Raw genomic sequence first — 26,665 nt, 5'->3', positions numbered from 1 at the left:
TTTCCTTTTACGCCTAAATTATGTATGTATAGATTGCGTGTAACTGACTGTACTTTTACCTGAATAATACTTGTGCATTGGAACCACAAGATTCCACTCCTGTGTTTATTTGCGGTCATACTGCGTACGCAATTAGCGTTGTCTTAGAGGTTTTTAGGCAGGGTTTTGTCTTAGAGGTTCTAGGCAGGTGAATCTTAGAGGTTTATAGGAAGGAATATATTAAAAGGTTTATTTACGATTTAACAGTTGTGAAGGGGTTTTTCTTCACCAGGGAAATAATTCTACTGTCATCCACCACAGTTGTTTTCCGTGGTCTTCCGGGTCTTTTGGTGTTGCTGAGCACTCTGGTGCGTTTTTTCTTTTTAAGAATGTTCCAAACAGTTGATTTGGCCACACCTAATGTTTTTGCTATCTCTCTGATGGGTTTGTTTAGATTTTTCAGCCTAATGATGGCTTGCTTCACTGATAGTGGATCTCATATTGAGAGTCGACAGCAACTGATTCCAAATGCAAATGTCACACCTAGAATCAACTCCAGACCTTTTACCTGCTTAATTGATAATGAAATAACGAGGGAATAGCCCACACCTGTCCATGAAATAGCTTTTGAGTTGATAGTCCCATTACTTTTGGCCCCTTAAAAAGTGGGAGGCACATATAGAAACCGTTGTAATTCCTACCCCATTCACCAGATTTGGATGTAATTACCCTTAAATTAAATCTGAAAGTCTGCAGTTAAAGCACATCTTGTTTGTTTAATTTCAAAGCCATTGTGGTGGTGAATAGAGGCCAAAATATGAAAATTCTGTCAATGTCCCAATATTTATGCACCTGACTGTAAATATATATATATGCATTTGTGCGCATCGGATTGCGCCGACGCAGAGTGGCATCCGATTTACTCTTTATCAGACCATAGACGACCAGATCGTCAGATAATAATTGTACATCGATCATTACCAATTATTTGACTTCGACAGTACCTATATATTTTTGCTTATCTTTGACTTTTCCCTATACATGGGGAGGTGGAACAGGGACTGGTAAGCATGGGCCAAGTCTAATATGAGTATTTGCACGTAACTGATACAAGATGTGGACCCATCCACAGATATGCCTTTTAGGCAGCTTATATGTTATGGGTGCTGAAGGGTAGATGAACTGATGATCACTATCAGCAGCACTGTATAGCCACTTTTGAGGCGGATTGCTAATTGACCCATAAGCTAAAGGCCCCCATACATCAGCAATTGATTGCAGCAATCGTGCAATTTGCAATCGAGTGTGTATAAAAATCTTTCCCTTTTTCAATCGATTGTGGCAATGCTGCAAATTACTGAAAAAGGGAAAGATTTTTATACACAATCGATTGCAAATTGCACGATTGCTGCAATCAATTTCTGATGTATGGGGGCCTTTAGTGTCATGGCTGTCAACTGATATTTTCATTTGGGCTACTGCAGGAAAGAATATTGTAATTTCATTGTTAAAAGAGGAAAATAACACATATTTGTATTTCATTTATTTTACTTTGTATTCATTTACAGTTTATATGAAAAATGGTACTTTTCATATTTATTAATAAGTATCAAGACAGTATTCTCTTATGGATATGACACTTTATTCTATTATATTGTGTACAACTAGAGAATGCAGCATTAGCATTCCCTACTAATAATGCCAAGACACATGGGAATCAGTATGTATGACCGCCGTCCGGAAGACCGGCAGCAGAGAGGATCCCAACAGGGGATTTAGGTAAGTAAAACTAACCCTATCCCCCCCTAACCCTCCCTTAGGGGTGCCTAACCCTAACCTCCCCCCTAGTGCCTAAATCTAACCCCCCATTCCTGCAGCCTAAACCTAAGTCCCCCGGGGGGGTGCCTAACCCTAACCTCCCGGTGGTGCCTAACCCTAACCCCCCCTTCCCCTAGCCTAACTGTAACCCTCCCAGGGGGGTGCCTAACCCTAAGTCCCCCCCAGGAGACCCTAACCTAGATCACCCATCCCCCCCCCAGCCCCCGCGGCTGTCCATGCCAGCCGCCCGGCTTACCTTCATTCAGTATGCTGGGCATCAGGCTCCCGGCGTAGGGCTAATGATAGGCGTCGAGATTTCGACACCTGTCATTTGACCCCTGTCGGGATTAGACAGTCGGGAAGACGGCGGTCGGCATTTAGATCGTCGGCTTCCTGACTACATCCCATCTCGACATGCTCGCTGGGCACAAATACTCACACTTGTATGTGTGACATATGTCTGATGCAGATATTACTGTTGGTATCAAACTGAACATATGCACTATTTCTTACAGGCCCCTTTTGCTATGTATATATGGGGTGTAAATGTGCCCATCTCTAAGTGAGACCCAACATGTTCATTTGGTTCAACAAAACTTCTGAGCGGCTAGTACAAGTACTGGCATTAACATCAGGTATAAAGGGTTATGGTGACTGCACTGATAGAAACCCCATCTCCTGAGAGTTTAGTTTTCAGTATTTTGCTCTGAGACGTTTCTACTAAAGGAAAATTAATGTAAATGATTGCTAATCCTTCGAAAAAGTATTTCACAATAGGTAATAAGTGACAAAACAGAATGTTAAAAAATATTTTAAAAAATATGAGATATGGTAAGAACTTACCTTTGTTATCTCTATTTCTACGAAGTCCATAGGGTTCCACAGGATACCTTGGGGGTATAGGTGTGACGTCAGTCATCGGGCACCATAGAGTTAAGCTTTCAGCCTCCCAGGATGCACTAGGGTCCCCCTCCTATACCCCGCCCCTGAGCCAAGGCACCTCAGTTAGTTACCAAGCCATAGGCCGGAGGAGGAGAAGGAAGAGAGAGAAAGAAGATCTGGATACACACAAGAATCACACTCTCACCAGAGGGAGATGGGAAAACCGGTGACCAGACCAAAGCCCATCTGCAGCACAGGTGCGACAGGGCGGGAGTCCTGTGGAACCCTATGGACTTTGTAGAAATAGAGATAACAAAGGTAAGTTCTTACCATATCTCATATTTTCTACTTCAGGGTCCATAGGGTATCCACAGGATACCTTGGGGATGTCCCAAAGCAGTATCCTTTAAGGGTGGGGACGCTCCTGTGCTGAAAGGAGAATCCGCCGCCCAAAGGAAGCATCCTGAGAGGCGAAGGTGTCAAACCTGTAATACCTCACGAAGGTATGGACAGAGGACCACGTAGCAGCCTTGCAGATCTGGACTGCAGAGACACCACGTCGAGCTGCCCACGAAGGACCCACAGACCTAGTGGAATGAGCCTTCAAAGAAGGAGGAACCGGCAGACCTTCATGAAGATAAGCTTCAGAAATAGCCATACGGATCCAGGCTGCCAAAGTTTGCTTTGAAGCAGGCCAACCCTTTTTACGGAAGCCATAGAGGACAAACAAGGCGTCCGACTTCCTAAACAAAGAAGTGCGGTCAACATAAGTCCTTAAGGCCCGCACAACATCCAAAGTGGCCTCACCCACTGAAAGACCAGGTGAGTTAAAGGCCGGAACAACTATTTCCTCGTTAACATGAAACTGGGAAACAACTTTGGGAAGAAATTCAGGCCGAGTGCGGAGCACTGCCCTGTTCCCATGAAAAATCAAGAAAGGGGGTCTACAAGAGAGAGCCCCTAAATTAGAAACACGTCTGGCTGAAGCTATGGCCAGAAGGAAAACAGTCTTAGCTGATAGCCATTTAAGATCCACTGAGCCCAGTGGTTCAAACGGTGGTCCCTGGAGAGCCCTCAGGAAACAGGTATGGAAACAGGTATGCGAACCAGAACGTCCACAGCCAAATCCCAAGGCGCCACAGGTGGAACAAAGGGCTGCTGAATGCGGAGAACACCTTGCATAAAGGTGCGCACATCCGGGATTGTAGCAATCCTACGGTGAAACCAAACAGACAGGGCCGAAACCTGTACCTTCAAAGAGGCAAGGCGAAGCCCATGATCTAGTCCCGCTTGTAGGAAGGCAAGTATCCTAGACAGACGAAACTCCCGCGGTGCATAACCTCTCGGTCGACACCATTGGAAGAACGTATGCCACACGCGATGGTATATCCTCGCGGACGACGGTTTCCGAGCTCGCAACATGGTACTCACCACAGAGCTGGAAAAACCCCTGGACCTCAACATGGCTGTCTCAACAGCCACGCCGTCAAAGACAGCCGAGCCAGGTCCGGGTGAAGACAAGGACCCTGCGACAGAAGGTCCGGTCATAGCGGCAACCGCAGAGGACTGTCCGCGGACAGACCCTGAAGGTCTGAGAATCAGTGCCGTCTGGGCCACGCGGAAGCTATCAACAGGAGCATCCCTCCTTCCTGTTTGAATTTCCGGATTACCCGTGGAAGAAGGGAAACCGGAGGAAACAGGTTTGCGAACCAGAACGTCCACCGGACGGACAGAGCATCCACCAGAGATGCCTCTTCATCTCTTGTGCGAGACCCGTACACCGGCAACTTGTTGTTGTGCCGGGACGCCATGAGGTCGATCTCTGGAAGACCCCACCTGTCCAAAAGCAGTTGAAAAACGTCCGGGTGCAGGGACCATTCCCCCGGATGAACGTCCTGGGGCCTTAGAAAGTCCGCCTCCCAATTTAGCACTCCCGGGATGAAGACCGCTGATATGGCCGGAAGATTGCTCTCCGCCCATACCAGGATCCGAGACACCTCTACGAGAGCCGCCCGACTTCGGGTTCCTCCTTGCCTGTTTATGTAGGCCACGGTGGTAGCGTTGTCCGACTGGACCTGCACCGGACGACCCTGGAGAACCCGATGTGCCTGCTGGAGAGCATTGAAGACCGCACGGAGTTCCAAGATATTTATTGGAAGTTCCGCTTCTGCCGGTGTCCACCTGCCCTGGAACAAGTGTGGACCCGAAACTGCTCCGCAGCCCCGAAGACTGGCGTCCGTTGTCAACAGGACCCAATTTGGTACCCAGAACGGACGTCCCTTGCTGAGATGGGTCGTCTGCAACCACCAGGCAAGGTATAGGCGAACCTCCGGGGTGAGCACTATCGTCTGGGACTTTAGAGATTGAGGCAGCCCATTCCACTTGGACAGGATCAGGTGCTGCAGAGGTCTGGAGTGAAACTGGGCATATTCCACCATGTTGAACACCGACACCATGGAGCCCAGTAACCTCATCGCCGAGTGTAGAGACACCCGGCGGCTGTGCAGACAACTGCGCACCCTCGACTGTAAAGCAGAGATCTTTTCCTCCGTCACAAAGATCCTTTGCTGTCCGGAGTCCAATAAGGCTCCGAAGTGCAGAATCCGCCGAGACGGGATTAGAGTGGACTTCTGCCAGTTGATTAACCAGCCGTGCCGTTGCAGCAGCGCAATGGTCAGGTCCAAGTGGCGTAGAAGGAGCTCTGGAGATCCTGCCACTAATAACAGGTTGTCCAAGTACGGCAACATGCGGACTCCCTGCAGCCACAGAGAAGCCGCCATGACCGCCATCACCTTGGTGAACACACGCGGTGCTGTCGCCAGGCCAAAAGGTAATGCCCGAAACTGAAAATGGTCGCTGCGGATTGCAAACCTGAGGAACTGTTGATGGCGCAAAAGAATAGGGACATGCAGGTAAGCGTCCTGTATGTCCAATGACACCATATAGTCCCCAGGTTCCAGCGCCAGAATGATGGACCGTAGGGTCTCCATCCGAAACTTCGGCACCCGCAAAGACTTGTTGAGAGCTTTGAGGTTGAGAATCGGACGATACGACCCATTGGGTTTCTGCACCAAAAAAAGATTTGAATAGAAACACTGGCCCCTCTGGGAGAATGGAACAGGCACTATAACTCCAGCCTGGAGCATAGTGTGCAAGACCTTCCGCAGCTCCGTGGCCTTGTTCCGGTCTGATGGTAGACCCATGGTGAAGAATCGAGCCGGGGGTCTGTGCCGGAACGAGAGGGCGTACCCGTGGGAGACCACCTCGAGAACCCAAGTGTCTGTCGTGGTGACCGACCAACACCGGGCAAACTGCAGCAGGCGGCCTCCCACTTTGGGATCCCCCAACGGGAGGCCCGGACCGTCAGGCCGCAGGCATGTCATCAGGCTTAGGGGCCGGACGTCTGGTACTCCATGCCTGCTTCTGGGGCTTGGACGATTTTTTGGGACCAGCCTGTCGGGGAAAAGACTGTGGTTTGGGCCTGCCCTGGGCCCTATAAGACCGAAAGGACGATGGTCCTGAACCAGAAGGAGCCGCGGCCGACGGGAGACATGCCAATTTGGCTGCCGTCAGCTTGGCCACAATCTTGTCCAGATCTGGACCAAAGAGAACTTCTCCGTTAAAGGGCAACGCCTCCAAACCCTTTTTGGAGTCAGCGTCCGCCTTCCAGGATCGCAACCACAAGGTGCGACAAGCAGCCACTGCTGCCAAAGAAATTCGAGACACACCAGAGTACTAATGTCTAAGGCCGCCTCATTGATATAAGTGGCCGAATCACGGAGATTACCAATCAACTCCGTTTGTTCGGCTGGACAGTCGGAATCAAAGGACGCCTCCAATGAATCCGCCCAGCGCTCCATCACTCTGGCAACCCAGCAAATGGCCATAGCCGGCCGCGCTGACCCCCCCGCAAGGGAATAAGCGGACTTCAGGCAGATCTCCACCTTGCGGTCCGTAGCATCCTTAAGGGAGGACATGGATGGCATCGGCAATGTGGCACTACGGACAAGACGTGTCACATGAGAATCCACCTGTTGAGGGGATTCCCTCTTAGCAAAATAATTATCCGCGAACGGATAAGCCACTGCGAGGCGCCTCTGCGGCTGGTATCGCTTGCCAGGCTGTTTCCACGCCTCCTCTAAATGGTCCATTTACTGGCCCGAAAGAGGAAAGACTGTGGCGTCACCCTTCACATCCTTAAAAAAGGCATACTTGGATTTAGCAGCTGGGGGAACTTCGTCCTCAATCACCAAGGCTGTGCGGACTGTTCGAATAAGTCCTGGAATATATACCTTGGACCTAGCATCAGCGTCCTTAGTATGGAGAGGTTCCTGATCGTAAGGATCCAGAATCTCCCCATCATCAGACGTCCCTTCGTCATCCTCATAAGGAGCCGACAGAGACGCCACCGGCTGTTTATGTGGCCGCATCACAGTCTCCCCCTGCAACACATCCGACAAGTGCTGTACCGAACTCGTCAGGGAGTTAACCCACGCCGGCTCCTGAGAAACCGGGAGAGGGGAAATAGGGAGACTGCGGGGTACCACCAATTGTCTTGGGAAACCCTGCATGGGTGACGACACCACTGACTGCTGGGACAAACCCATCTGTGTAAACGTGGGCTGCGGAGCTAACTGGCCCACTAAGATTGTAAGCGCCTGAGCGAAACAAGCCCAGGGCAGCTCCTGTACCGGTGCTGTAACCGTAATAGGCCGCGCCATCGACAAACACTGCCGGCAGAGGCCCTCCGCGATACCCTCCCCCTCCGCTAAAGGTACTTTACATGTAGCACACTGTAGCCGGAGAGGAAAATCACTTTCAGACATGATGGTACTAAGTATGTGACCCCTCTCACCAATTGTATTTTAAAGAGGTGAGAGACCACCCTGCAGCACCACACCGCAAGGGCTTAGCAGAAAGAACAGGGACAGTAGTAAAGCTGACAGTCAGAATAGAAGATACAGGCAGCAGCGCTAGCACAGTCACATACAATGCAAAGAAAATCAATTCCTGCACTAACCAGCGCTGATCACACAACTACGCAGACACAGGGTCTGGTAGGACACAGCGCTGCATACACAGACCTGACCACAAGCGGAGGAGAGGTATGCGGGGGGACCCAGACCAAGAGGCTTCCTTCCAGGCATCCAGCAGCGTTCACCATGCGTTCAGGAAAATGGCCGCCGAGGAGCAGAGAGGAGGCTGGCCTGGGGGAGGAGCGCTGCCACAGGGCCAGTCGGCAGAGTGCAGAGAGGGCTGTGTGCAGCGGGGGAGGCGCCGGCTGTGAGACAGGGAAGGCGCGCTCCCCTGGCATGCATTTAACCCCTGGGACGCCGCAGCGCTACTGCTCTGCTGCGGTCCGCTGTCCCAGGGGGGTAGTGGAAGCGCAGGTTCTTACCTGGCTCCACGCTGCAGCCAGTCCCCAGGGAGCCCCCTGCCTGGGGACTCTGGACCATGTAACAGCGGGGACCCACCGCAGGATCACGCTGCTTACCTTGCTGTCCCCCTTGAATCCGGCCATGCTCCGGAACATCTGGGGTCACCGCTAGCTGTGACCCCAGATGCTCACCAGCATCCCCGGATCGGTACCGGCGTTCTGGTACCGGTGGGGGTGTAGGAAAGACAGCATGGACGTCAGGACTGACTGTCCATGCTGTACAACCAGATGTGCAGCCACAGCTGCATGCAGAAAAGCTTCAAGGGCTCTTCTTAGCCCCACTCCAACAGGTGCACCCGACTCCGGCCGGGCACCAAACTAAACTGGGGTGCCTTGGCGCGGGGGCGGGGTATAGGAGGGGGACCCTAGTGCATCCTGGGAGGCTGAAAGCTTAACTCTATGGTGCCCGATGACTGACGTCACACCTATACCCCCAAGGTATCCTGTGGATACCCTATGGACCCTGAAGTAGAAAAATACTTTGAACGCTCACTCTGATGAAACTGTGTAAACTATATCAACTTCCATAATGGATTAGGAAAATGATATCGTTTTTCTGTGGAGAAGAGATGATCAGAACGCTGCTCTCCTGTGAAATAATTCCTAATATATAGAAACATGCAGTAAGTGCAAGCACCGCTTTTTTTTCGAATGGTAAATCAACGATATCAAGTGCTGACACCTTTTGTCCCCAAAACAGGAATTTCTTTAACAATCATCTCTGGTTCACTTCAACACTCCTGCATGGTACTTATATCGCCACAATACTCCGTTCAAGCTGCTTTATAGATAAGGGACACTTCAGCAAGCCGGAGAGGAGTTTAGATGAACACCAGTACAAAAATAATAAGGGGAGCGAATAAAGATTATTGACAATTAAAATGAAACCATTATCTGTGACCAGCAAAGACTGTTTACGCCATCCCGCAAATCACAGGACCAGGAACTACTGTTTTGAAGCTACAATTCGGTGGAAAAATCATGCATGTGAGAAGTGTGTCATTACCCCATTACAATGTCTAGATGGGATTTTTGTAATTATGCAATAGCAGAGTGTTCTCCATTTTGTCCATAATCAGCAGTTTCATCCTGTTCATCCCTTCTATACGCATCACATTTGCACAACTGGCAGGAGCCTATTTCAGTACAGAACAGGAAGCTGAGCGGGTGACCACAGTAGTGTAACTTATATACATTGACCATTGCTTCGGGAGAAAGATGTCTGATACCGAGTTATGGATTATTGCAGCAAAAAACAGCTTTGCACACAAACCTCAGGTCAGCCAGAGATATTGAATGTTTCCAGCAGCAGATGAAAAAGAGGCTAGTTGTATTTCATTGTGTAACAGGAGAAGGATACTTGTTCAGAATGAAAAAAGATGGCTGTCAAATGTAAAGGACTTTAAATGATTTCTAAAGGACATAGAAGTGCAGGGGTTAATGTGGTAATTTTATCCTCAGACCTATATTAATACCTTGTCCCTTTTACACTTATGACATGGGACTCTAGTAAGTGAAAGTCTATCCTCTTGTATAACCCCATCACATGCATAATCCAATGTTGCCATAGAATGATCTCTTCTAATTGCACCTTTTGTCAGTTTCTTCATAATAACGCAAATAATTAACAGGGCGCTTGCAAATTACTATAGGAGGTACCAATATGTAGAAATAAATATAATAAAGAGAATTCCCATTCGCTGCAGGTCCAAAAGAACCAGCTGTGAGGGTTCTAAGACAATTGAAGACAACAGAAGAAAATATAAGACCTGCGCATACGAAATTCACATAAACAGAAGTGTCTCATAAATATATTAATTTAATAAACAGAAAAAAGAAAAGTTATCAAATAAATAACATACAATCTAAAATAAAGTTTTATAGACATTTCAAGAAAGTATAAAAAAATAAAAATAAAAAAAAAAGTAAAAAATACCAGCAGTCTGCTAAACCAGGGATATCCTGAAAAATAAATAAAGAAATAATAAAAAAAAAGGTTCAAGTGCTCATGAGTCAAAAAATTAGCAGGGTGTCATGGCCCCATCTGTGGCATTGATATAAATATATTCCAATGTATCTGGACTGAAGTATAAAAGTTTGAAGTATTGCTGGGCAATACCTCCACCGGCGGCTGTAGTGCAGTTAGCGGGATTGGGCAAGAGATGAAAGGATAGTTCCGTCCTCCAGTATGTGTAGTAATCAGGTGGTGTAGCTCTTAACGCATTTCGCCATGTTCACGTGACTTTCACAATAACGCTATTACGACATGGACATACAAGTTCTTCATAAGGTATACTACTATTGGTATGCGTTCGGCATCCCGGCGGTCCTACTGACAACTGAGACATTTATTGCAGGGCAAGAAATTTTAAATGAAGACCCCCAAATTGAACGCCTATCACAATCCCGACGCCGACATCCCAACCACCGGTATACCGAAGGTAAGTAGCGGGGGTAGGGGGGAGGGTTAGGGTGCGGGTTAGTTACTAGGGGGAGGGTTAGGGTTAGGCACTAAGGGGGAGGGTTAGGTTTAGAGTGCGGGGAATGGTAGGTTAGGTTCAGACACTGGGGGGGAGGTTAGGGTTAGTCACTAAGGAAGGAGGGTTAGGTTTACCGTGCGGGAAGGGGGAGGTTTGGTTCAGGCACTGGGGGGGAGTATTAGGGTTAGGCACTAAGGAAGGAGGGTTAGGTTTAGAGTGCGGGAAGGGGGAGGTTAGGTTCAGGAACTGGGGGGGGAGGGTTAGGCACTAAGGAAGGAGGGTTAGGTTTAGAGTGCGGGAAGGGGGAGGTTAGGTTCAGGCACTGGGGGGGAGGTTAGGGTTAAGGTGCATACACGCTGGGCGATAAAATGGACGACTCAACGATAGCGATATCATCGTTCAGTCGTTCACTATATCGTCCATTTTTTACACCAAAACGATGAACGATAACGACGATACGCGTTCCCGCAGGTCATTTGTCTTTATCGTTCATCTGACAATATCGTCAGGTTGCGGCATGTTGGGGAATTGGGGAGAGAGCCCGTCGCTGAACGTTATCGTTAATGATATCACTCAGCGGGTGTGCTCAATGTCATGGACGACATTGAGCACACCCTGCCGGGACACACTGGACGATATCGCTCATGGAGCATATCGTCTAGTGTGTATGCACCTTTAGGCACTAAGGAAGGAGGGTTAGGTTTAGAGTGCGGGAAGGGGGAGGTTAGGTCAGGGACTGGGGGGAGGGTTAGGTACTAAGGAAGGAGGGTTAGGTTTAGAGTGCGGGAAGGGGGAGGTTAGGTTCAGGCACTGGGGGGGATGGCTAGAGTTAGGCACTAAGGAAGGAGGGTTAGGTTTAGAGTGCTGGAAGGGGGAAGTTTGGGCACTGGGGGAGGTTAGGGTTAGGCACTAAGGAAGGAGGGTTAGGTTTAGAGTGTGGAAAGGGGGAGGTTAGGTTCAGGCACTGGGGAGGAGGGTTAGAGTTAGGCACTAAGGAAGGAGGGTTAGGTTTCGAGTGCGGGAAGGGGAAAGTTTGGGTACTGGGGGGGAGGTTAGGGTTAGGCACTAAGGAAGGAGGGTTATGTTTAGAGTGCGGTAAGGGGGAGGTTAGGTTCAGGCACTGGGGGTGAGGGTTAGGCACTAAGGAGGAGGGTTATGTTTAGAGTGCAGAAAGGGGGAGGTTAGGTTCAGGCACTGGGGGGGGTTGGTTAGGGTTAGCTACTAAGGAAGGAGGGTTAGGTTTAGAGTGTGGGAAGGGGGAGGTTAGGTTCAGGCACTTGTGGTGAGGGTTAGGGTTATGCACTAAGGAAGGAGGGTTAGGTTTAGAGTGCGGGAAGGGGGAGGTTAGGTTCAGGCATTGGGGGGGGAGGGTTAGGCACCAAGGAAGGAGGGTTAGGTTTACAGTGTGGGAAGGGGGAGGTTTGGTTCAGGCACTGGGGGGGAGGGTTAGGGGTAGGCACTAAAGAAGGAGGGTTAGGTTTAGAGTGTGGGAAGGGGGAGGTTTGGTTCAGGCACGGGGGGGTTAGGGGTAGGCACTAAGGAAGGAGGGTTAGGTTTAGAGTGCGGAAAGGGGGAGGTTAGGTTCAGGCACTGGGGGGGGCGAGGATAGGGTTAGGCACCAAAGAAGGACGGTTAGGGTAGGGAGAAGGGGAGAGTTAACATACCAAACAACAAGTGTCGTATGCTAGCCCTGTCAGGATGCCGGTGTCGGGATTCTGACAGCCGGCATCACATACCGATTCCCGCATAAGATATGTTCAACAGCCTTCAAACTATCATGGCCAATGTCACTATATAAGAAAACCACACCTATTAATGCCACAGAAATTAAGTCCTGGCATAAAAAAATGACGAAAAAGCTTTAAAACATAATTTGTATCCATTTTAAAAGGAAAGGACATCCAATCAGGGAGCCTCATTTCTAATCCAGAAGCCCATTAGGGTTCAGTAAAGGACACAATGGCATAATATCTGAGAGCATCCACTCAGTCCTTGTGGACTTTAGATAAATAATACCAAACAAGAATTATAGGACGTTCTGATTTTAAAAGATAATGAACACTTAGTAACAAGCTGGTATGTAGAGAGATTATTACCCTTAAAAAAGAAAAAAAGAAAAATCTAGCTTCACAAACCATGGAGGGGTAATAAAAACGTGCTACGTGCCGTTAGTTGCGTATCTAAATCTTTGTTGGACGTCGTGTTCACTTTTATCATGTAAACTAGCTGAAGTACCCAACGTTGCCCGGGTTTATATCTTCAAGTTATTTAGTTTTATTATGTGATGTTGTCCAAATCCATTGAGTGGAAGGCACAGAACTGGCTCCCTGGGTAAAAGTTATGCCCGGCACACTCTGCTGCGAGGTCCGATTAATACCCCAACCACTCCATTAAGCATCCCAGACCAATTGCCACCCCTCTGTGAAGTTTTTATCCAACTCCATCCAGATGAAGGCCCAGAACAGGCTCCTCGGGTCAAAGTTCTGCCCAGCATACACCAACGGGAGGTCCGACCAGCACCTTAACCCCCTAGTATGTGAAGTTTTTGTCCAAATCCATACAGTGGAAGGCTCAGAACAGACTCCCTGGGTCAAAGTTCTTCACAGCGTACACCAACGGAAGATCTGACCGGGACCCTAACCCCCCTAAAACCTGGCCAGGATCCAACTGGACCACCTTGTGTTGGTTTTATCCCAATCGGTGCAGGGGTGGCCGATTGCAAACAAACAGACCAATGAATTTTATATATAAAGATTAATTAATAAACTTTGAGATTCGACTTTTGGTCTATGTAATCCATGCCACTCTGTTTTATTTGGGTAAGACTATGAAAGTGAAGATGGGGGAATATATCAAGGATAAAAAAAAAAAACCTAATGATAGCAATACCAGACTTATTGAGCATCTTGATTCGGTACATTTGAGGCACATTGTAGATTTCAGATTTATGGATCTTATGGGGGGCATCCACTAGACGATTTTAGCAGGCGATTGAACGATAACAATATCGTTATCGTTCAATCGTTTAAAAATCGTTCAAAAATCGTTTGCAAATCGTGCAGTAATTGTTTCTAACGATGTACGATGCGCACTCCCGCTGGTCGTTTGATCGTCTCCTCCATCGACTGAACATGCAGGTCAATTTCACTTGATTGCTTACAAATCGTTTACACATCGTTTACACATCGTTCACACTGAACGATCAATCGATAAACCACTATCTGCCCACTATAGCTGAAAGCTCTCAATCACAGATTGAAACAACATAGTTTATCGTTAGATCTTTTGCAAATCGTTTGCAAATCTTTTGCAAATAGTTCAGAGTGAAAGATCAAATTTCAAGGGAGACTTCAAGGGAAAATCGTTAAGAGGTTGGACAGGGAGTAGATCGTCTAGTGGATGTGCCCCATAAGTTTTGCCAAGGTGCAGTGGGAGCAATTGGTCCCTGTAGATTTAGATTAATGTATATTTTTTGTGATATTAGACGCTACGGCTGTATATAAGTTTTATTTCATGCTTTAAGAAATAACATGACCGACTCATTATGTATTATTTACTGAAGGAGGTGACACCGTGGCACTAGATATAAGTTAGTCAAGTGGCAAGCTGCCACATGCAAAGATTCCATTAGCCAGCTTAAGGCTTTGTTTATGTATCTCCCTCTGTCTCACAAGCAGGATTCGCTGCCCTGTATCTTATGTTGGCACTTTCTCTGTCAACCTCATATATCGTTGTTCTGTTTCTATGTATGATATACTGGTGCACTGATTTAATTGTTTTGTGTTACTTTGTAAATGAACAATGATGAAGATAGCACATTCACCCATATGAGTGACCTGAGCTGTAGACTGGGCATTCACAGGAACATACTGGCATCCAGTGTGCAATGTCTGAACCATTTTCTATGTAAACGCAAAGCTGAAAAAGTTACATTCCAGGGCCAGAGTGTAGGATCTATGAGTACATCTCTAGGAAATTAACATGTTATTATAACCTTAACCGTAATTCATTTCCCCTAACTTTGTAATGTGCAAGGATTCTAAGAAAAGGGAAATACAGTCAGTGATGCTATGAAAACTCAGCAAGAGCTAAATATATTACATGAACCATCCCACAGAAACCTACAACCCTGCGTAATAGCTGTGTGTTCATTGTAGGGGTACAATAAGGCAGGTTCCCATGCTTATGTCATGAATGCACTGTATTGTGTAGTATGTCAGCGCTTTATAAATAAAAGATCAGAATAATAATACTGGGGTGATAAAATAGGTCTCGTGCTGCCACTACTCAGCAACTAGCCTTATCCAGCCCAATGTGGGGTAACTAATGGAAAATAAATCTTGTGGCTATGAGTAAGTCACGCACATTTGTATCTATGGGCCTAATTCAGCGCTGAACGCTGATTCAAGATTATTGGCAATCCGCGCGTGCGCAGGACCCATTCTGCACATGTGCAGAAGGGGTCCTGCATGATCGCACGCAGACCCCTGTATGCCTCTGCCTGCGTGACAGGCAGAGGCATTTATGGGGTGGTGTGGGGGGCGTCCTGCTTTCTTGGAAATGTTACACCCCCATTTTCCGGGAGTCGCAAGGCCATGGACTCCAATTCCTGGCCTCACATGCTGGTCAGCCTGCGTAAGCTGAGGCTTACTCAGCTGGCCGGTGCTGCCCAACATCGAGACCGGTGGTGACCTCAGTTGCAGCGCTGGGATTGCAGATGCACCAGGAGGTGTCAGACACCTCCTGCTGCATTTGCATTTTAGCAAGGATGTAGTTGCAAAGCTGCTTGTATGCGGTTTTGCAATTTCGTCCCTGCTGAATCAGGCCCTATGTTAGTTAACCATCCCATCGGTTCTGCTACACACACTACCTCATATGCAGTATATACAATCCTCAAAGTTGTGCAGGTCCTCCTAGATTACTGCTAAAGTGTATGGGTTTATGGAGCAAGTTGCCGGCAATTGCGGAGGAGCAGAAGTTTGTACTAGTTGATGGGAAAAGTTGAGGGTGTTCCTTGCAAAATTGTAGTAAGCGTATGCGCTCAAGTTTTGCGGCGCAGTGTAAAAACAGGATGTCATTATGCAAAGCCATTTACACTATGCAAAAAGATTTGTTTTTCACACCTGTTCTAATCTGGCCGAGATTGGGTCTCACCCTATGAGGCAATTCAATTAGCGACTTCACTGTGCGGTTCTGGAATAGCACACCAAAGTCAGCAACGTCTTTACCACTTCCTTGTACACCATAGACGTATGTAGAAAAATTAGCAATGTTGATAATAATGCAATTGGCGACAATGTGCGCAGCTTATGTACAGCGGAGCATGACTGGTAAGTGAATCAACCTCTATGGGGCCCATTTATCAAAGTGTATTTGAGGTAAAATACCCTATAACACCCGCTTTCGGGGGTTTACCTCAAATACTAAGTATCCCCCGTATGTATGAAGGAGGGACCGCAGCAGGTATCTCCGATACCTGCTGTGATCCCTCCATTACCGTTGGCCGCCGCCTTTTTGCGATGCTGTAAAATTTACCAATATCCGGAATGCGATGCATTCCCAATATTGGCCCTTGCAGCTAACGCTACCTGAAGATGACGTTAGCCGCTGTAGCCTATGGGCTACACCACGCACTATTAGCCGGCGGAAGGATCTGCCAGAATGCTCCACGGCTATGGCGGATGTGCATGTGCAGTCCTCCGGTCTGCTGCGCATACGCACCACCCCCTGCATTGACCGGCAGCTCACCGCAGACATCGCAGGGACAGGCTCCTTTTGGAGTCCGTGTCCCTGCATGTCCCCGGATGATACATCCGGCCGATAGGATCGCTTTTTGCAATGTAATCAGGGGCGTTACTGGCATGCCCTGATCGCATTGCAAAAGCGATCATTGATAAATCGGCCCCTACATGTTTAATGGAAATGTATTTTTGCTTTACGGTTGTCTTTTTGCTGCAGGAATGTATTGCTGGGCTCTCTTTGCCCAATGTAAGAAAATAAATAAATCTTCAAACACACACCAATGCCACAAGTAATAAAACCAGCCTCACTCTCATGAGCAATTAATGAGACTAACCTGTATTACGTGAATGAGATATAAAAAATTTATTTAACGAAGGTGCTGGTTCTAAAGTGGTCGGCGGTCGCACTTTTGATGTGATGTGACCTTAGTTTTGTGCAGTTCCTCGAGACCTAAGCTTACGTCTCAGTTGCAGACGTGTCTATCGAGAGCGCTTTCATAGAGATCATTTTCAGAAATTCCACAGGTGATGCAATACATGAGGTCCTGTTGCAGGTAAAAGACATCTGTGTGTGCATACTCCCTCAAAATTAAAGCTCATTTTTGCCATATTAATTTGCATAATCTATACTTCTCAAGGAACTGCCCGATTCCCCTACTCCTTCCATGAAACATTGCAGATTTGTGCCCCCAGAGATGACGCAGTACTTTCCCGAAAACCCATGTTATTACCTACAAAATCAGGTGCATTTGTCAAAAATGCAAAGTGAGCATTTTTTATGTATTTTAAAGATTATAGGATAAATCTGAGCACAGGCCAGATAAATAATTGAAATCCTTATTCAGATATATCCTCATTGCTACAACAGGATACTTTGGCAGTGTCTAGGACATATCCTTGTAGTCTAGAACAATATTGACAAGAAAATATACTGTATATCTAATTTAGAACTGACCAGGAAATATTCATGTAGTTTAGAACAGCACTGACCAGGATGTAGTCTAGAACAATATTGACCAGGAAATAATGTAGTTTAGAACAGCACTAAACCAGGAAATATGTTTATACTCTAGAACAGCACTGACCAAGAAATATCTATGTAGTCTAGAACAGTATTGGCACGGAAATATCTATGTAGTCTGAACAGTGGGCCTGATTCAGTAGCCATCGCAAATGCAACTACGTACGCAGATCAAACGATTGTTAGCCATTGCACAAAAGTTGCACTGCGCGTGCGTTGCGATTGCACTGCGATTATGGACGCAGATTGAGTGACAGGCTGTCAGTGTTTGGGGTGGTGACGGAGGAGTGGTCAGAAAAATGCAGACGTGCCTGTCCGTTTGAATGCTGTTGCTTGGGCATGCATAAATTAGCCACTGCGGTTGCAAACGCAGCATGAGAGCTCTCTGCGTGTGATGAGACTTGCAATATATGCGGCTGGTCAGACCTGGTGTATATGCTGCGTACCTGTGCATCCATGGTACCGATGTTTACGCAGAAGAGCGAGGTTGGACAGATATGAAAAGGCAGCAGGGGGCGTCCTTATGCTGGCTGTGCTTTGGCAGGCATTAGCATATTTTCACTGCAGCGTTCCGTACGAAATTGCGACTGCGTACACAATAGCGTTCCTTACTGAATCAGGCCCAGTATTGGCAAGGAAATATCTATGTAGTCTAGAACAGTATTGGCAAGGAAATATTTATCTACTCTACAACAGCACTGACCAGGAAATGTATATGTAGCCTAGAACAGTATTGGCAAGGAAATATCTATGTAGTCTAGAACAGTATTGGCAAGTAAATATTTATCTACTCTACAACAGCACTGACCAGGAAATGTATATGTAGCCTAGAACAGTATTGGGAAGGAAATATATATGTAGTCTAGAACAGTATTTGCAAGGAAATATTTATCCAATTTAGAACTGACAACACCAGGATGTAATCTACAACAGTACTGACCGGGAAATATCTACTGCATGTGCCCTGTCATTATTTTAATATTTTGGACCAACAGGTGCCAGCGGGCATTTAATGTCCGAGATTTAGGGGGGACCCCACGACATTTCTCTTTGTTATTTTTAAGCCTCTTTTTACTTTGGATAGTAAAGAAGCCTGCACAGATCATAGTGATCAGTGCAGTGCTTCTTTTTTGCCGGATTTGCCATTGTGTGTTAACTTCTATATGCAGTCAGTTTTGAACTACAGCAACAAGACAGCAACACTCCGTCATTAGCTGGCGGTTTCCGACTGTTTCGAAACCAATGGCAAACCAACCTTTAGTAAATTTACCCCTATGGGGGGAATCCAATTAGCCCCGAGGCTAATTACCGGTACCGTGAGATTTAGGGGTCTATTTACTAAGCAGTGTTAGGAGACAGAGTGAAAAGTGATAAGTTGCCAGCCAATCAGCTGCTAACTGCCATCTCACAGTATGTGTTTGAAAAATGACAGTTGGGAGCTGATTGGCTGGCACCTTGTCACTTTTCACTCTGTCTCCTAACACTGCTTAGTAAATAGACCCCTTAATTAGCAGGGTTTTTCCCAAGCGGTAATCCACACAGGTGGACTTTTCCTCCTAGCTTCAGGAGCTGCAAGGAAAAAAAATCAGTGATAAAACTAAAAGGCACCTGCGGGTTAGCGCGCAGGGAAAAACCATGGTTTACCATGCAGGGAAATGCTATTTCATTGAATAGCAGTTCCAATGGGTTAAACCCAGCGGTTAATTGAATTCTCCTGTGTGTCTAAAAAAATAACTAACAAGGAAATATGCATGAAGTCTAGAACAGTACCGACCAGGAAATATCAAAGGGGATGAAGGGAACAAGCGAAGGAAGTTAAGAAATTCAGTTAAGTCATAGAATGGAACATTTCAGAAAATATGGGGATGTAGAAGTTAGAAACTCATGAAGTAGTACTTGATACATGGAAAAGTGTCCCAGTGGTGCTGGCAGAGGGACAGTAAGTAATAGCTCACAGAAAACTACAGAACAGTACTGGATATAGCAGGGTTTCCTCACCTGGCTTGCCGCAGTCTGCACATTGTGAATTCTCTGGCAGTTTCAGCAGCTCTAAAATGTTGTAATTGCGATAAGTCATCATGAATCATAGAACAGTTAGTGCAGGTCTGTGTATGAGAGAATCAGAGATGTCTCTCAGCTATATGTACGATAGTAGTCCGCTCATCTGCAGATATTTAAAGTCACTGTACACATAGTGCTCACTGTGAGCAGGAAACCAGAAGTTAAAGTGTCTCACTGTATGGTAAACCACTCCCCTGACCTCCACACACACACACACGGGCAGTTCTCTTTTTCTAGGTTACCGACAAGCCAGCTCAGGGAGATGGAGCCACTTCACAACCAGCCCAGGTCCTACTTCTCATTCTTTCAGTATGGATGACTTGTCTGTGCAGCTGTCCTGCTCCTCAGCCTGTGATGCATCAAGAAATGACAAGGGTGGCAGATCCAAATCAGCCAAATGTGTTTATTATCACTCACCTGCAAGCAATCACTTGCCATCTCTCACCAGCCGCTGCCTCATTCATCAGCTATCATGTGTCACCACTCACCCTGACCTGCTATCACTCTTCCAGCTTCACTTGCCAGCACCCACATAGACCTGGCATTGCTAACCAGCTATCACACACCTGCCATCTGCCATACTCACCAGCTACACTAACTTGCCATCACTGAAAAGCCTTAAGGTTTCCATACATCAGACGGCCATTTCCCCGATTCCACCATCCGACCAGATCTGCCGATTGGCTGGCATCGATGATCGACGATCATTCAGGGAATCGTGGAAATTATTCATGTTAAAAATAACCGATTTGCCCGATTCTGATCATATTTTGGTCCGATGCCCCGACTCGCCACCTGGCGAATTGCGACAATCTGTTGATGATGTATGGGGGGCATTACACACTCACCTGCCAAATATCATTAATGTGAGGATTTTACAATTTGTTTTAATCTCTAATGTGTATAAGAGTACTATTTGTCTATGTACTTTGTAAGGCGCTGCGGAACACTTGTGGCGCCATATAAATAAATGATAATAATAATATAAGATATCTCCTTGCTGATAGACAGAACTGGCAAACTGACTGCTTCTTTCTGTAACATAGACATACAGTACAGGGGCATATGTACCCTTTTTTTTACTAAAATAGTACAGAAATTCTAGTGACCACATGCATTTAAGGGGATGTAGTCGGCATCCGGGATGACGACGGTCTAAATACCGGCGCTGAAATCCTGTCAGGTCTGGATCCCGGCACCAGTAATCCGACCGTTGGCATCACGAAGGGTAAGTATCGGGGTACAGGAGGAGGGTAGAGTTAGGTAGCGAGGATAGGCTTAAGCATTAGGGGGATGTTAGGTTTATGCACTAGGGGCCCAGGTTAGGTTTAGGCACCGGAGAGGGGGGGTCTTAGGTTTAGGGTGCGGAGAGGGGGAGGTTAGGTTTAGGCACTAGGAAGTGGGGGTTAGGTTTAGGCACCGGGGATGGATGGTTAAGGTAGGGGTTATGGTAGGGGTAGGGAAAATAATCACCATCACTTGCTATGGTGTCGGGATTCTGGCTGTCGGGATGCCGCTGTCGATATTGTGATCAGCGGTATCCCGATATCATACCCATTCCAACTTTCAGTATCTGGGTTATGTAGCAATAGCCAAAAAGGTTAATTAGTTCTTCAGACCGCTGTTCCCATCATTCTCAAGGGGACTGCAGTCTGACTCCTATGTACCAAGCTGCATAAAGCATAGCTTTTCGAAGCTTGGTCCAGAAGTCTGCCGCCATCCTCAGTAACTGTGGAAGCATCTGAAAGACTCAGAAAATTGACAGTGGTTTCGCAACTGTTGTCCGATCTTGGCATGGTATTACCGCCCATGATCACAGTGCAAGATGCGATCATAACGCAGGACTGCATCATCTGGCACATGCAGGTACAGGGGCTCTGAAAGGAGCTTGTCCCTGCGATGTGCCCAGTGTGCTGTCGGGGCTGCTGCACATGCGCAGTCACGCTGACTGCACATGCACGGCCGCCATTGCCAGGGGAGGGTTATTATGGAACCCTCTACCAGTATGTTTTGTGATGTGTAGCCCATTGGCCAAGGATGTTGGTAAATCTGACAGCATCGCATCCCCCATAGAAACCTATAGGGGATCGGATGCAGCTGCCTGCGGGAATAGAGGAGATATCTGCTTCGGTCACTACTTCAAACATGGGGGTGATAGCTTTATATTTGCGGTTAAGCAGCAAAATTTTTATGATAAATAGGCCCCTAACAGATTTGTTCACTGCTAACGAGAATAACATTTATTGAAAGTTAAAGGGATTTCTTAAGCAAAACGTTTTTATTATGATTGTTTTGTTATACGTGTCCTCTTCAAGCTGTGTAAACATCTGAGTTTTTATGTAACGAAACTGAGCATTTATTTTGTAATGAAAGGTATTATAGTATTTAATTTTATTGACTGTAGCGATAATATATAGTTTATGTAGAAGCACACTGGGGAGATCGCGGTTATGGAGCAAGTGCTGGGATGTCACGGTCATATATGTCTTTGATATTGGACAATGTCTATTCTGTAACCCTGATTCGGGCAGTGCTGGGTTAAGAGTACACAGAAGAGCTGCCCTTGGGTGCAGGAATATTTGATGCACGTTGAGCACGGCACCCACAGAGGCAGCATACAAGTCAGATTAAAATAGCATCAAGTCTAAGGGGTAAATTAACTAAAGTGAGAGTTTTTAGAAGTGGAGATGTTGCCCATAGCAACCAATCAGATTCTAACCATTATCTTCTAGAAGGTGCTAGTTAAATGTTAAGTAGAATATGATTGGTTGCTATGGGCAACATCTCCACTTTTAAAAACTCTCACTTTAGTAAATATACCCCTAAGAATTTGTTGCACAGGAGAATGAAGTGTATTCTGGTACTTTCCCCTGATTATTAGAACAGCTTGAATTAATATTTTAATTAGTTAAATGTTGCTTACTGTATATTCCAGGGTCTTGCCACACTTCTGCAAAAGTCCATTAAGTGCATAAAAAGTCTTTTAAGCAAAAATGCATTCGGTAAAGTGTTTGTTACTTTATCTGTTTACAGTACCACAATAAAATCCACACAAAACAGTTCTATTAATATAGTTTTCTTTACTCTCAGTAACTAATAAACAGCATTACTTACTTAAGAGAGCTGGTCAATTAGAAGAGTAAGTATTATGAAAGTGACATGTAAAGATGTCATTGAATAGTGATTTGACATCACTCTGCTGTTTCTGTTGTAAGAACTGTGTAATTATAGATAACAATCCCACTGATCTATGCGGTGGGTATCCTGTTCAACGTTCATTTTATCCATGTATGTCTTATTTCTACAATGTAACCACTGTAGTGCGTCCAACATGGCTGCCTCACCCGCTGCTCTGTGTAGAATGAAAAATGCATGGTTCTGATGACCTTGCAAGGACCTTGCCTAGTATTTCTATCTCTCTCATTATGTGTCATCAGTTCCAAGCATTGCCTGTTATGCCCAGTGTAATCCTATGTAATGTACCTGAAATGGCTGCCTCACCTGGATCCTTCGTGGGAAGGATGAATAATCCTTGCAATGATAACCCAATATGGCTGCCACACCCCTTGTATTACCGCCATGATCTCTGCATTTCAGGCAGGCTAAACCTCTTTTTCCAGTCCAGTTTCTGTACTGTATTAGGTTCATACTATCTGTTAAGAACCTTGAGTCCTATTCGAGAAAGAACGCTATCTAAATAAAATTATTATCTAAGAAAAAGAATAACAGGAATGTTTCTATTTTTTAATTATGTGGTGCCACTAACTCACCATCCCTGCACCACTTCCACTAGACTAGAAACACTGGCCCTGATTCAGAGCCGGACGCTCTGATAGAACGCTCGCTCTGAATCAGGGCTGTCCCTGCTCCATTTTGGAGCTGCCTCCTGGCCGCTCGCATAGCTGTGGGTGACCACCCACAGCTATAGCGAGCGGCCAAAATGATGGTCGCGATGGTCCAGACCATCGCAACCATCGGGCTTGCAACGAGACCCTGCGGTAGGGTCTCGCTGCCGCAAGCCCAGGAGTGCTCTTGGCTCTATCAGATCCAAAAGCACTCCCACTGACATCACTAGTGATGTCAGTGGGGCCGGACCCAGACGGTAGGCGTTCCCATGGGAACACCTCCGTCTGGGCAGCCACGCCCCCGGAACGCACACCAAAGGGGGCGTGCTGTCAATCACCATCGACAACACGCCCCCTTTGGTGCGAGACCCTTAACGACGGCTTGGCCGTCGTTATTCGGGTCTCGCACATGCGCACGACGGAGCCGCCTAAGTCACAGCAGCCCAGCACACACTGCTGTGTGCTGGGCTGCAGTGGGAGACTGTTCGTGGTTGCTAAAGCAGCAGCCAGAGTAGTCTCCTATGCCTATGGGGGAGAGCGATCACGATGATCGCGCCCCCCATTGGCTGTGTGCCGGGCTGAGGGGCACACAGCGCCACCCTCCCCAACAAAAAAAAGTTATTTCATTTTTTTTTTCTAAGGGGGCGTGGCCCAGCCTCCTGCAATTAGGCAATGCCCACTGTCACCTGGGCCTGGCGCGGCTCTCATCGGCCCTGCTTTCACCTATGAGCCGTAAGTAGACGTTTTGGTGCCCTGTGCTAGAGAGAGCATTGATGCCCTCTCCTTCCCCATTTTTTAAATAGGGACATAAGATGCACCTGAACAGGGGCCATGGCCTCATGGGGAAGGGCCAGGGAAGAGATAGGGGAGGCCAGAAAATGCTGGTGATAAAAGAAGAGGAAGCTACAAGTGAGACTGATAATAAACAGGAAAAGTGACAGACCAAAACAGCGTCCCCTGCCCTGTGCCATGGCACTGGTCGCACTACCCTAGTTAGGGCCCTGACTTACACTCGTGAATACTATGAACCCCATCCCCATTATGACGCGATTCACTAAGAATTGCGTCATTGCATTCCCTGTACACAGCATTTTACTAGGAAATGGGCAGAGGCCCTGATTCAGACCCGGACGCAAGTGGCCGTTCGCTTGTACGGCGCACGAGCGGGAAAATGTAAATTAAAGCACTCGCTCGTATTTTCGTTCGCAGCTAACCTTCCGCCCCATAGTCTCCCAACCCCTCCTCTAGCTAGCGACTGTTCGAAATAGCGACCGTCCGTCTCCTCTTTGGTTGCAGGGAACGCTCGCACAAGTCCAAACCGGAAGTGGGCCTGTCATTTATCGTTTGCCTGCTATTTCATTGTGCAAGCATACTTGAATCGATTAATAGCAATCAGTATATTCATTAGCTTAATTGGTATTCACATCTTTTCAATCCGTTTTTTTTTACAATGTCAATAAACTTTATTTTTGTTAGTGTGTGTCATTCCTTCCGCAGAATACGTACGTTTGTACCAAGGGGATGGTTTTTATATTGTAAAGTTTGTTTGAATGCTACTATTGTTTTGCGTTTGTTTATATGCAGATTATTCATCTTTATTAATATTTAAATTAGCTTACGCATGTCACTGCATCAAGCCTATCATAACTCACATTATATTTGTGAGGGTGTAGGTCACATGACTCACACAATAATCAATAGAATGCTTTCTGTTAATTTTCAAACTACATTAGCCAATCAAATTTTTTCTTGGCCCTTTATTAAAACTGTTTTTTGTTAAAAAAATCATTGCCATCATGAGAGCCGCAGCATTTTGTCGACGAGAACTCCTGGTCCTCACAGATGTGATGGACCGGAGAATTACAGGACATCCGGCCCCCATCACTAACCTCCGCAAGCCTATGCGGAGGTGCGGCGCCGGCTGCGTACCTTGGGCTTCCGCCGCAATATCGGGCAGCTCGAAAGGCGATGGTCGGACCTACGCCGCCGATCCCCACGCCTTTTGGCCAATTTGCGGCAGCAAATTGTTGAAAGTAAGTTTTTTTTTTTTTACATTTTAAATGTAAGCATACCTGCGTGTGCATGTTTTCCGAATAGCCCAGTTTCTTTATTTTGGCCATACCTGCGTGTGCATGTTTTCTGTATAGCCCAGTTTCTTTATTTTGGCCATACCTGCGTGTGCATGTTTTCTGTATAGCCCAGTTTCTTTATTTTGGCCATACCTGCGTGTGCATGTTTTCTGTATAGCCCTGTTTCTTTATTTGGCCCATACCTGCGTGTGCATGTTTTCTGTATAGCCCTGTTTCTTTATTTTGGCCATACCTGCGTGTGCATGTTTTCTGTATAGCCCTGCTTCTTTATTTTGGCCATACCTGTGTGTGCATGTTTTCTGTATAGCCCAGTTTCTTTATTTGGGCCATAAATGCGTGTGCATGTTTTCTGTATAGCCCTGTTTCTTTATTTGGGACATACCTGCGTGTGCATGTTTTCCGTATAGCCCTTTTTTTAAAACATATTTTGGGTGTGTATTTAAAAAAAAAAAAAAAGGAAATATGTACTAATATAAATTTGTCCAACTCATTTAGGGGCTGAGCGCAGACTTCGACTTCAACAAAATCGTCGACGTCAGGCTCGTCCCGTATGCCCCACTCCCTCCCAAACATCCTCTCCCCAACCTTCCGCAAATTCCCCCTCCACCCCAGACCTGGCGGGCAGTGATACCCCTCCCTCTCATTCATCACCCTCTCCTCCACCCACCCCTAGCTTTTCCTCAACCTCCAACCAAATTACCCCTCCTCCGTCCGACCACCACTGGCCCACCTCTGAGGAGGACGATATCGGGGCTCCTGGCCCAGTCAGCATAATGACCGGTATGTTTCCCTTTTAAACTATGGTTGCTTTTGAAATGTTTGCTTTTTTGTTGATGTTGTCCTTTTGCCTGTGCTGTTCAAAATTGTCAAGTTTTTCTAATATTTTGGATATATACAGTATCTTTGTGCAACAATGTCTAGGATGTTTTCCCCTTACACATATGACACATGTCCAAACACTCACACTTGTGTCTTTCTTGTTTACGGTAACAACAAATGTAGTATTTTTGCGTAGTTGTCCCTATTTATTTATTTTTTATTATTATTTTGTTTTTGTATAGTCTGCTTTTTAAGTTGTTTGTTAACATATAAATTAAGGTGTCATTTTAGTAATCCACACATTTTTTGAACCCACAGAGGACCAGAGGCGGAAGCAAGAAATGTTGGATGGTTTGCAGAGGTTGAGGGGCCATGTCATCGGCATGCTCGTCGTCCTGGATCATATGTCGGCGCTCCTGCGCCACTCATTTTTTTGTTTTTCCCCCAGAAAATGTTTTAAAAAATAAAAATTATTTTGTTTTATTAAAGTCT

The 26,665-nt window shown here is 46.5% G+C and overlaps 1 protein-coding gene across 1 annotated transcript in view; it reads right to left on the bottom strand.

Annotated features, from left to right (window-relative positions):
• Window positions 1-19,535, bottom strand: part of ADAP2 (ArfGAP with dual PH domains 2) — a 64,213-nt gene extending 44,678 nt beyond the window's left edge. Inside the window, exon 1 of the mRNA XM_088468140.1 lies at window positions 19,357-19,535. Within this exon, the coding sequence (XP_088324266.1) occupies window positions 19,357-19,438 (82 nt within the window). The 5' untranslated portion in view covers window positions 19,439-19,535. The remainder of the gene's footprint in view (window positions 1-19,356) is intronic.
• Between the last annotated feature and the right edge of the window lie 7,130 nt (window positions 19,536-26,665).

Source organism: Taudactylus pleione, unplaced genomic scaffold (genome assembly GCF_031769625.1).
Source record: "Taudactylus pleione unplaced genomic scaffold, aTauple2 ptg000012l, whole genome shotgun sequence".
In the NCBI taxonomy this organism is placed as follows: Eukaryota; Metazoa; Chordata; class Amphibia; order Anura; family Myobatrachidae; genus Taudactylus; species Taudactylus pleione.
The sequence above is the reverse complement of the archived record's forward strand: the minus strand, read 5'-3'. Positions and strand labels throughout refer to the sequence as shown.